This window comes from Dicentrarchus labrax, unplaced genomic scaffold (assembly GCF_905237075.1).
Source record: "Dicentrarchus labrax unplaced genomic scaffold, dlabrax2021, whole genome shotgun sequence".
Lineage (NCBI taxonomy): Eukaryota > Metazoa > Chordata > Actinopteri > Moronidae > Dicentrarchus > Dicentrarchus labrax.
In genome coordinates this window covers 10,330,820-10,343,582 of record NW_026136708.1, presented here as the reverse complement: position 1 = coordinate 10,343,582, position 12,763 = coordinate 10,330,820, and the positions used below count along the sequence as shown (strand labels likewise).

The window sequence follows — 12,763 nt, the reverse complement described above, 5'->3', positions numbered from 1 at the left end:
ACAGGGAGGAAGAGGGCTTGTAGCATGAATCAGCTATCACTGTTGATGAGCTTGGATTTAGCTTAGACTTTTTATGCGCACACACACACACACACACACACACATTTGCTTTCAGACTGTCACCTCTGTGTCTGTGAAATGCCATAAACAAATGACCCTAAGTATATTGTTATTAGCGACATAAAGGCCAAACGCACACTAGACACACACAGACAAAACAGACCCTCCGATCTTGACAGTGGTGACATTTGGACGCCCTGCTGTTATGAATAATCATTCAAAATGAAGTCACAAAATATATCCCTGGCTTCACCTCTCACTCCCTCCCTCCCTTTTCTCCCATATCAACCCCCCTCTTCCGTCCCTCTACCTAAATGTCAGCATTTCAATTGGGCTCATTAATACCTCCCGTTTTAGGTGTCTCTGTGTGTGTGCCTGTGTAGTGTGTTGGGACACTGTGGGAGGGATGAAGGATGATGTATTGGAATGGTAAGTGGCCTGTTGTTCTCTTTTTATGTTTTAATACCATCTCTAAATCTTTCTCTTTCTCTGTTTGTCTCTGATCCATCATTATTTCTCCCCATCTCTCTAATTCTTTGTCTCAGTTTCCCTCTGATCCATCATCGCTGGGTGTGTGCGAGGCAGCGGCTGTGAATCATGCAATGGCCTTTCCACTGACACGGCCTGGCCTGACCCAGTCTGGACACCACTGGGCTAAACAGTATCCATCATAATAGCATTCATCTAGTCCTATCACAGGCTGGCATGCTGGAATGCATGTGTCTGTCTGGGTGTATAATACAAACCCTGCACTGTATATGGATGAGGATGTATGGACAGAAACATGCAGACTGCAGATACAGGCAGGAAGTGGGGGTGGGGGCAGGAGGCTTGGACAGTCAATGTGAAAAGACTACAAGACTTTTCAGATCCTAGCAGACGGTGGGGATCTGAGGATTTCTTGACATACTGTCAAAGAGGCGTGCGCACAAGGCGATGAGGCAAGGATGGAGGATTACACAGTAAGTGAATCAGATGTGTAGGAATACACAATGTAGTCTTGAAACAAACACAACCGGGTTATCAGGAGACTGGAAAACAAAGAGAGAGCTGTATAAGCGATCACCTTTGAGCTAAGTCAGCTGTGAGAATCAGATACCGTATACTGACTTCAAATTCAGTTAAGACATAGTAATGCCTAGTAATTCTATGAGTTAGACGTGAGCTTTCAGAAATTATTTAAGTAAAACTGGTAAGAACCTGCCTCTCATCCAATGTTAGTTGGGAGTTGGGATGGCTCTGGCCAACCAGGACCCTCTAAAGGATATACGGTTATAACTAATGGATGGATGGATAGCAAGACTGTACGTAAAGCAGTTAAAATCAATAGTTTATAATACCAACGGACAGACTTACTATGTATATTGTGAAAGAGTTCGTGCCAAACAACCGCTAGCTGGAGAACATAGTGGATTTAGCACCTAAAGAGCCACATATTTCACTCAGTCAGTTTGACCAAAAAAAGAGATAAAGAAGAGTAAAAATTGGACTTGGCCAGACACACGACTCCATATGATTGTGTTCAAATTGCTTTGTATATGTTGGACGTGAAAATATATGACTGTTTGCTAACAAGTTTATTGCTAGTTTAAACGGACAGACATAATGTGGTTTAAATTCAGTCCCTGGTGATACTGATGCATAGGCATTAGTTCAGGCAGCAAGCCATGCTGTCAGAGATCTGAGAACCTGCAGGCTTATCAGACAATGAACAACAACAAATGGAGACAACTGGCAAAGACATATTTAGTGTATTATTTACATACAGTACATAGTGCAAAATCTGTTACCCACTGGATATAAGTTATAATAGTGACTCCAAGTTTATAAGCTAATTCACCTTGACTTGAGATCCAGTGCGTAGGATTTTGTGTTGTCTAGCGGTGTAGTAGCGAATCGCAACTGCGTCGCTTCACCTTGCCCTTTAAAAAAAGCTAGCAGTTTCTAGCTAGCAGTTTCCATGAGTTTTCAATCTTTGTGCTAAGCTAAGCTAAGCTAACTGGTTGATGGCTGTAGCTTGATGTTTAGCATGCAGTCATGAGAGTGGTATCAATCTTCTCACCTCACTCTCTGCAAGAACATTTGTCAAAATGTCACACTATTCCTTTAAGGGCTTCTGGGCAGAGACACAAACATGAGGTCTGAGAAGAATGTTAAAAAATCAGTAATTGAAAAAATAAAACATTTTATTCTGCTATGACGGATAAAATAAACATTTTATTTGGCTAGAAGTGTTTTTCTAGTTGACCCTATTTGCTGCTGTTCATTTTGGTCTGACAAGCTGCCAACTGCCTGGAACCGCTCCAAACAACGGACTCGCAGACTGAGCTAATATTAGAAATCCATATCAGTAGTAAGCACTGTAAGTCATATCACCTTTTGACAACAAAACTAATCCTGTTGTATTGTAAAATAATATCTGCTTGTCTTCTCTGCCAGAAGATCAGCAGTCACAGTCAGGTCACTTCAATAGGGCAGATGAAGTCAGATAGAGTAGTAATGGCACAATGTCACAGCAGACCAACATTATCATTTGTGTTTGTGACTTTACTTGTTTTTCCATGTAAACCTTAGTTAGTATTCCGAGTCTGCATTTTCAGCACCTCGCCTAATTACTTGCTTTTTAGATCCCTTGTTGTGTTTTTAATATCCATACATCTACATCAATCTCTTGCCTCTTTTAAAGAAAAACAGATGAATGTAATGCAAGTCTAGCACAATGTCTGTAATTTATCAATGCCAATTAACCAGTAGCACACTGAAAGGGACAAATGACAGCAATTTTGATCCAGAATAATTACTTGATCAATAAAAACTTTCAAAAGACAACCTGTAGTTTCATCCCTTCTAATCTGATCTCTTTTGATCAATGAACCCATTTCTATTTCATGCTCATTCTTGCAATTACTAAAAACACTTTTGAAATATTAGTTTCCTTTCTGTTAAAAAAAAAGAAATATTAAAAAAAAATTATGTTTGAGGTCCCTGGAGAATCTGTGAAATATTTTTTTCAGCCCTCTTTTGATTCATCAATGACATTTTACTGTTGATACTGAGGAGAGACAGAAAGAGAGGAATACAAAGAGAGGTGGAGTTATACACTGCACATCAGAGACAAGCAGACATACAGAGACAGAAGGAGAGAGAGGGAAAGGATTCATTTCTAAGATCAAAGCGACGTTTTCTTCAACCTTGTTTTTCAGTTACATCTCTTTCCTGAATTAAGACACCCAGCGTGTATATACAGCATTTCTGAGAATTTTGGTGCTTGTATATGTACATGCATATTAAAGCATGGACACGTTTATACATTTGAGAATACAGCTGTGAGTGTATTGTGTGTGTGTGTCCGTGTGCGTGTGTGTTAGTGTGTGTGTGAGTGCATATAGCTATTTTGCAGCTGTCTTTGATCGTAGGCGACAGTGCTAATCAGGCGCCTTTGTCAGAACAGCAAATAGACAGCGACGGAAAAAGGGAAGATGAGAGAAACTCCAACTTAAACATACTACTGGCATCAGTTTCACTCACAAACTGTGGCTTGACAGCATGGTTGTCATGGGAATCACAGCAGGCAGTCTCCGTGTGTGTGTGTGTATGTGTGTGTGTGTGTGTGTACTGCACAGCAGGGCTGACTATGCAGTGAAACATGGATACAGTAGTTTATGTGTGTGAGTGTGTGAGTGTGTGTGTGTGTGTGTGTGTGTGTGTGTGTGTGTGTGTGTGTGTGTGTGTGTGTGTGTGTGTGTGTGTGTGTGTCTCTCGGGTAGCCTGTGGGACACAGTTAGAAGGGAGTTGTGCTGATTAGTTAAGGGACCAGGAGGAGAGAAAGGGAACAATACCAACTCATTCCTTCCTTCTCCCTCCCCCCCGTTGTTTCTATCAGTGTCTGACTTTTTTTCTCACAGTGCATCACTTCTCTCTCCTCCTCTTCCTCTACTTCCCTCTCTCTATCTGGTTGTAAGCCAACGTGATGAGGTCAGACTGGGGCACCACCACGTCTCTGGCATGGCCCCGGGGGGACCAGCATGCTGCCACGAGTGCCAGCGTTGCTTACGGGTGGCTCCATGCGCCTAGCCAACTTGATTACTGTGCCAGTGCTTTCAGCCGGGTAACAGCCAGCGGAGACAATGAAGTGTCGCTCCAATTAGGAGGCAAAATGTAATAAATTAAAGAATGTGTGCTCGAACGTGTTTGTTCATGGCTTTGAATTTGTGTGTCAGTAGAGATGTGGTTATGAAAAATCTTTCCAACAAACAAAAAATTTGACTTATTAAAGCTGAATGAGACATTTGCCTACAAAAAACCATGCTCACACATTTAGAAGCCTTTTGGTTGCCTTAAGGAGAGACAAGAGAAAGAGAGAAAATGGCACTTCATCCAAAATGAGTCCCGCTCTTTATCTTTTACAAGATTAATTAACTGATCCCTTGGATGTACACTCCCTTGAGAGCGCACGTGTGAGTGTGTGTTTCATCAGAGCCTGCCAAATGTCGAGAGTGCACCCAATTAGTTAAAGAGTCCGGGCCCACACACCTGTCTACCTGCACTGACAATGGCCCATGGCTACGCGCTTACATTTACACATTCATTAACCAGCCCAGGCCATTAATTAGTCAGTCAGGAAACGTAATGACTAGCCACTCAAGGGTAGGTTACACCAGGAAGGGGGAGGAGGACGCAGGCGAATATACGCATGTGCAAACGCTCAGCATGCTGGAACCTAAATACTCTACATACTGTGTATTAAACACTACAGCAAATATACAGAGGATGTAGAAATGCTTACAAGCATTTATGTGTCGACTTCTGTTGGTTTTACATTTACATAGACAAACTAATTTATCTCCATTTATAAGCCAAAAAGATTGCTGATCAAGATCATCACTTACACTTTTGAACAAGTACAGTACCACGAGGTGCTTCTGAAGAGCTGTTTCGACTCATCCAATTTAACATAATAATGTTTTCTTTGCAGTAATGACTCGATATGATGGTGTGTTGCTATAGTCTTATGAAGGCTGTTTGTTAGAATAAGATCACATATATGTTTACTCTTAACTGGTTCTATAAATATAATACTGTTTGCAAAGGTCACAACAACTGTGACAACTGAAATACCTTGAGAAATGTTTGTTATGAGCCATCATGAAGAGACATGAGCAGATCATATTCTGAAAACTCACAATTTCTTTTATAAATATTAGCAACATAGTTTTTTTGGGGGGTCAAATAAACCATAATCATGACCTCAGCTCTGTAGTGTTAGTATCAACTTTAGCAGCAACAGCGGTAAACAGACTTTAACTGCATCTTACTTATCCCTTCAGCAGACCAGCTTTTTTAAGTAATTTATCCACCCTCCAAGCGCCTTCACTACCTCATTTTGACTCCGTTCTCCATCCACTTATCTCTTCTCTCCACCCATTAATTTCTAGTACCTTTTCAAAATGTATTGCCCAGCATTTAATGTTATGACCTTGCAGAAAAGAAAAGCCATAGCCTCCTTCAGATCAAGTACCAGTGTTCTGTTTTTGTTCCGAGTGCTTGGGATTAAAGTTTTTTCTAAAGTAATGTACTTAAAATCTCTCACATTTGCACTTTGTGAGCGAGCGACTGAAGAGAGCGACTGAAGAGTCATGGCTGCTTGTATGTGTGTTACCTCTCTGTCTTTGAGAACAGCCTGAGTTCTGTAGAGCAGCAGAAGACGAACGTCACTGTCTCGGAGGCTGAAGTTACTCTCCAAGATCTGCAGCACGTCGATCCGAGGCCGCACGGGCAGTGACGCGTCGCCGCAGAATGGATGCAGCCAAGACAGAAGGTCATCTGAAGTCACTGCACCGTCGCTGGAGGAGGAGGGTGAAAAGGACAGCAGTCAGAGTGAGGCAGAGCTAAAGAGACAGAGATAGAGAGGTAAGTAGTAGATTCTAGTGGGTTCTTCTAAAAAAAGAAATCTTATATTATCAAGTGGTCATGAACCTAATATAAGCTTTTTTTTGGGCTTATCTTTCGTGAGGCTAAAAAACATGTTTACCACTACAAAAATTCAGTTTTTTCACAGAAATGCAAATGTCTTCCAAGCCTGAAAATGTGTTTATTTCTAATGTTCTAGCTAGCAAACTATCCAATTTAGATCTGAAATGATAAGTCAATTAACCAGTTAGTCGATTGACAGAAAATTAGGCAATTGTTTTGATAATATGTTGATCGTTAGACAATCAATAAAATTAATTCCCTGGTTCCAGCTTCTGAAATGTGGGGATTTAATGCTGTTGATTGGACTGTACGATGAATTTGAAGAAGCCACCTCAGGCTTTAGGAAACTGTGATGTAACCTTTTTCTGACATTTCATAAACTAAAAGATTAATCGATAATAAAAAATAATAAAAAACAGTTTGTTGCCATCCAAGACTAGATGATATCGCTTAGAGTATAACTCCTCTGACGGGCAGCAAATTAGGACTCATTTTGTCATACATCAATCGTTTTACTTTGTTTGGCTGATGGTCACAAAAGAGCTGACCAGGGTATAACAGGTGCCTTCAAAATGTTTCAAAAAAAGCTTCCAGCCAGGTTGGCAACTATCAAAACAGGCATTTTACTGGAATTTGACACTCAGCAGGTGCTAATTTCAGGCCCTGAATAGAGCTGAAAAGAGGCATTGAGAGCAAAGAGACAGAGGAAGAGAAACATCTTTAAAGTGTGTGTGATTTATGTATGACTCAAAAACACAATTCTAGAATTTTGGATAATGTCCTCTATGAGGATGATTTAGTTTACAGACATCAATAAATGCCATCAACAGAAGGTTTCCACAAATACAGTGAGACAAAAGTGTGTGAGATTTCTGTGTGTGAGTAGAGAACCTACCCACGCTGGACACTGTTGTGCACAGCGGTCACCATGGCCTCCAGGACCCTGAGGGGTTGTGGGTAATTTGTCAGAGCGTCTGGGTCTCCACTGAAAAACACACATCACCACAATCATCTTACATAATATGCTAATTAGGATTAGATGTTCAAATTACTACAATACAGAAGGACAACAACTGAGAAAAAAAATCAAAGGCTCTTCTTCTCAGGGACAGCGTTAGTTAAAAACATGTCTGGCAGCGATTAAATGTTTAAAACGCAGCTTTGTAAAAATTAACCATCATAAAATGATTTAAAGTCCTAGAGACATTTAGTAACAGAAAAACATTTAAACCTGACTCCAACATTACAAGCTCATCAGCTCTGTGAGTATGTTAGTGAAAAACACCAGAATATATACTAATTTAATCATTTAACACTGATAAAAGAGGCTTCTCTTTTCAAATGAAGGTGTAAATGGGACAGGTTTAACGGCACATAATAGTAAGTGAGCTTAAAAAAGGTGATATGTGATCTTTTCTGCAGCGTCATTAGTGTATTTCCTGCTGTGGGTTCTGCTGCAGTGTGTGTGAGTGTGTGTGTGTGTGTGTGTGTGTGTGTGTGTGTGTGTGTGTGTGTGTGTGAGCGTGTGCATGTGTTTGTGTGTGTGTGTGTTTGTGCGTGTGTACACTGTATGTTGCAAGCGGAGGGCCATTTTTCACAAAGACAGAAAGAAAAAAAAGGGTGATTTCCCCTGACTCAACTCCCCTTTGCTGCTGGGCTCATGTGAGTACACATACACAAACGTGCCATGCACACACACACACACACACACACACACACACACACACATATATACAACACACATTCATGCACAACATACAAATGATCTAGCAAAAGGTGGAAAGATGAAGCAGCATTTTCTTTATTGCATTTTACCACTTACATTTTCTCTTCAGAGACGCACAAACACAGAATAGTTATGACAGATACAAAAGATGGCCATTAGTGTGAGGCTCAGGTATGCCTGCTGCGCCAGACTGAAGGCTTTGAGAGAGCCAAAAACAAGACCGGCTCATTCATACCTGCCAAACACAATGCTTCGAGAAAGCCCTGCAACAACAGACACACACAACACACATGCACAGAGCCATACTTGAATGCATAAAGGGATAATCATATGCAAGAGCACTGAGTGACACATTCAAGGGAAAGAATGCCTCTAGTGAATACATAAGAACACACACATATGCACGGACACAGACTGAGTGTGTGTGTGTGTGTGTGTGTGTGTGTGTGTGTGTGTGTGTGTGTGTGTTGCTGTGGGAGCAGAGTGAGATCTGGAGGAGAACAGCTGTATTAGTCTGCATTAATTATATGAAGATAATGAATCAGAGAAAGGGGAAGAGCGTGCACATGCAGCACAGAGTGTATGTGTGTGTGTGTTCATCAGGGATATTGCCTTCATGTCTACTTAAATACAAACGTGTAAGTGTCTGTGCATGTGCACATTTATTTCCTGATGTGTGTGTGTGTGTGTGTGTGTGTGTGTGTGTGTGTGTGTGTATGTGTGTGTGTGAGTGTGTGAGAGTGAGTGTGTGTGTGTAAATTGCAGGTGCCATCTATCTGCACCACGCGCCATTGAGCAGCCATAAAGAAGCAGGAAATGAGGCAGGAATATAATCAAGGCGATTGGCACTCATTTATCAAGCCAATCAGATGGCCCGATGACACATGGCCTTGTCAGTAAAACTGTGCTCCTTGGTGCGTCATTATTAGCACACATAAATACTGGACATAAAGGGCATAAAGGACAAATATAAAAAACAGTACTCTGAAAATAAGACTTCCACTAAAAGGTCCAGTGCATAGGATTCAGTGGCATCTAGTGGTGTAGTTGATTGCAACTCACTCGCTTCAGCCTCCCTTTTCAACATCGACGGAGAAACTGTGGTGGCCATGAGACTAGCAAAAAACCGTATGTATAAAGGGAACTATATTGAAATGTCATTCTAGAACCTTGGATTAGAAATGAAAATAAAATAATCTAGAATCCTTGAAACATAGCAGTTCAACATGGCCCCATGGAAGGGGACCCATGGCGTTTGTAGATAAAATGTCTCATTCTATGGTAACAAAAACGCAACAATTCTAATTCAAGTGATCATACACTAATGCCTATGAAAAACATACCTATGAATATTATATTCAATTTCTGCTGATAGAGCCTCCTAAATGTTACACACTGGACCTTTTTAAATGAAAGCAACCTGTTTCTTAATATCCTCAATAGTCAAAATATGTAGTTTTTGGATGTAAAGTCATACAATATTAGGTATTTTCCGTGGCTCTAACATCTAGCAGCTTTGCAGACATGTCGGGGTGAATCATCTCTCCCTTCCTTTTGAATGCGGGGAGCAGAAAGACACCAATAAAATGCTTCAAGTCCAACTCCCACAGGCAACTACTGTAGTTTCAATTCAACACTTCAGGCATTTGTTTTGACAGTGTTTTCCTACCAACATGTTCAGCCCAAAGTGGACAGTATTTTTTCAGATAATAACCGACAGAGATCGAGTAGTAGGTGGTGGGCTCTGGTGGCCTTCAATATTTTAGAATATACACACCATAAAGCCCGCTTTTGAGGTGAATATAGCAAGCGCCTCTTAATCTGACTTGTTTTAAGAGATACATATATTTTTATATACAGATGTATGTAATCTCACCAGACAGGTATGAAAGGGATTCTTGTAGATGATAATGTTGTTTGACAAGGCATGACAGCGAATCTAAGAGAGATTAAAATAAGGAAAAAGGAAAACACATGTACTAACCTGACAACTTGATTTTCCTCCTGCCTTCGTTAGCTTTGTCACAGTGGGTGGTATCTCTAGTAGCACAAGCCTACAGCGGTGTGCTATTATTATTAACCATTTTCTGAACAACTCAGGGTTTTAGAGGGGGCCTTATAGTGTGCATTGCCATTTATGATTCATAACCCAGTGAGAAGAACTGTGACATCCACAAATAAACACTAGCTTCAGAAGCAGGTGTAGATTTTAAAGTTTTGTGACTCCTGAAGAAGAAGATGCTTTTTTTTATATTTTGGCAAATTGGTAAGAAATTTGGTAACTGCAGTGGTGTGGCAGTGCAGTGTTAACCCAGCTTCTCTTTACAGGCAAGTGTATAAACAATATAGTTCTGTAGTTTAGACTTATGAAATCTAGACTAGAAGTTAAATTATGTTACGATTCAACTTCAGTCAAGTATACTTTGTACTTTTAAGTTTGTGTCTAATACAATATGGGAGGTTTTGCTTTTCTAATTTTAAATGTCTTATTTTGTTTAAAATGTAAATGTGTGAAACGTGTCTTTTATGCATAAAAGTCTTGCCTTTACAGCCATACAACTTTTAATTATTTCATTTTTGAGCTTTAGAGGTGCTGGTAGGTTTATTATGGAACTTTAGAGGAAGCCAGACCTGCAGTTTCCCCCTGCTTCTGCTCCAAAGTTAGTGCACAGACATGAGAGTGATTTCCTCATCTGTGTCCACAAGAAAGCGAAAGAAGTGTGATTTCCAAAATGCTGAATAACTCAAGTGTACAGCCAAGCTTCTCTTGTACATGTTGTCAATTGGAAGATTTTGTGTACATGTGTATTGACAAGACTTGCGTTTATGTCTTCTATTGTCTATGTTGAGTGAGATAATACCTGAGTGCGGCCGCTACTCTCTCCACTGCGTCATGAAGCACCGTTTTAACAGACAGGTCTAAGGGTCCAACAGCCACACGCAGAAGCTCTCCAACGCGCTCCAGAGGTTCCCCATCAGTTGCCATGGTGACTGCCAACTCATGCACTTTTGACCTCTCCGATCGGGACAAATCATAAAGTTGACTGTACCGCTGGAATACAGAAATAAAACAAGAGTGATGGGAGTGCAGACATTTTTGACCTGACAGGGACTATTCCACTATTACAACTTCACAACATACAAGTTCACAGCCTTTGTCAAAAGTTCTAAAATATTTAGAAAAGACAAATAGAGACAAACAAATAATAATGTGAGATGGCAGAAAAGAGAGGGGGGAAAGCAATATTTCAGAGAATTTAAGGGGAAAATAAAGGCAGAGTCAGTAGTGCAGTGTGGTGTAGGAAGTGCTAAGTTTGGTGAGTGAAGTTTGTTGTTGAGGGCTATGTTCTCTATAGGTATTAACCCAGAGGGCAGCACTGGCCTGAACCTGTTCACCCTCCTCCATTGTCCTGCTTCTGCTTTGCTTGTTTCTCTCTCTTCCAATAAGAAACAGATAAAAATCTCAATCTGAGGAGTCATAAATGGTATTTGGTTGTGTGTATGTGTGTGTCGGTCCACTATTTCCTTGTCTTATAAACTTAAAAGATTATCTTCAATTCTGATCTGCATTTTCTTTAAATCTCTTTGTTTTCTTTGTAAACTCTTTAATTCCTCCCTTAGTGTCAAAACTCTGAGTCATTAGTCATTAAACTGGTGCTGATAATGTGCATTAAGTTGATTAAGGTGCAATACCCAGGTCAATGTGCAATACACTTGGCTATTATGTTATTCTTGTAATTATTCAACCATTCCTTGTAATTATCTATAACTTTTGCAAGCCACAATCTTAAACTCATTACTATTTAATTTCTGTCACTGTCATACTGTGGAATATGTTTACAATACATTTACATTTACGTGTATATAGGCTTATTATCTTATTATATCTCTTAGGCTCTTATTTCTATTTCCATTCTTATTTTTATTTTTACTTGTATATACCTATACATACATTTTTATTCTGTATATTGTGTTAGATATTATAATATAAGTATTATTTCTATTCTTTAACATGTGTGAGTAGATCAACTGTAACAAACAAATTTCCCCCCTGGGATCAATAAAGTATTTCTGATTCTGATTTATTGTATTCTTCCATACGCATAACTCTCACATTTGAGTAAAAGGTTAGGTACACAAAGGGCTATAATTTCTGTTCAAAATCTATATCTGAATAGCAACTGTAAAGAGCTGAGGTCTGGAGGTGGTTGGCACTTGTCATTGCAGCAACCAAACAACACACTTGTTGAAGCTAGTGGTCTCTCAAGAGCTTGAGACATAGGACTTCCAAGGCTAGCTGATAGCAGCAACTCCAAGGGTAAATGGACTAAAGTAACAACAGGAAATATAATCTGCAGCTAGCTACTGTCGTCACGTCAGTGAAAACTTGGGGGTGTGACAGGTTTTGAAGATGCTAGATGCACAGTAATGCTAATAATGCATATAGCTGATACTGCAAAATCTTGCTTTTTGCCAGGGGAAGGACAAGAAACAATGAATTGTTTCGGTATCATGTATCAGTTTGGTGTCTTAAGTACCTCAGGATTGCAGACTTTTAGAAAACAATCTGTGTTTGACATTTGGTAATCCAGCCAATACTGTCTTTTTTAGATCTGGAAAAGGGTTATGATCTTTGCATCCAAAATATTCAGTGAAATGTGCTGGGAGAGAGCTCTCGTTCAGTCACTGTACACTCTGAGCAAGACATGGACATTCTTGGAATAAAGTCAAGCTCAATCAGAATTGGCATTGGACTCAGAAAAGAGTGCCCTTTGTCACCTCTCCTGTTTGTAATATTCATTGACAGGATATTCAGGAAGGGGTATTGCTATTCATATGATATATGATATTCCTGATATATGGACATCATATATTCATGATATATGATATTCATATTCTATTCATTGGCAGATCATCAAGGCCTAGCTGAAGAATGAAGAGTGTCTCGTTTGGGTGGCATCACTGCTTTTAGTAGACTTTAAGCGCCAATTAGGGAATGGGTGT

General features: G+C 40.0%; 1 protein-coding gene across 2 annotated transcripts in view; it reads right to left on the bottom strand.

Moving 5' to 3' along the window:
* The window catches only part of nbas (NBAS subunit of NRZ tethering complex), a 147,864-nt gene that overhangs the window by 33,969 nt on the left and 101,132 nt on the right, over positions 1-12,763 (bottom strand). Inside the window, exons 47-49 of one of the 2 annotated variants that reach the window (XM_051408103.1) lie at positions 10,621-10,811; positions 6,929-7,018; positions 5,720-5,903 (exon numbers count right to left, since the gene is read on the bottom strand). In XM_051408103.1, coding sequence (XP_051264063.1) covers positions 5,720-5,903; positions 6,929-7,018; positions 10,621-10,811 — 465 coding nt within the window. Of the gene's footprint in view, positions 1-5,719; positions 5,949-6,928; positions 7,019-10,620; positions 10,812-12,763 lie in introns of those variants that run through there. The other variant, XM_051408104.1, reaches the window with a different exon arrangement.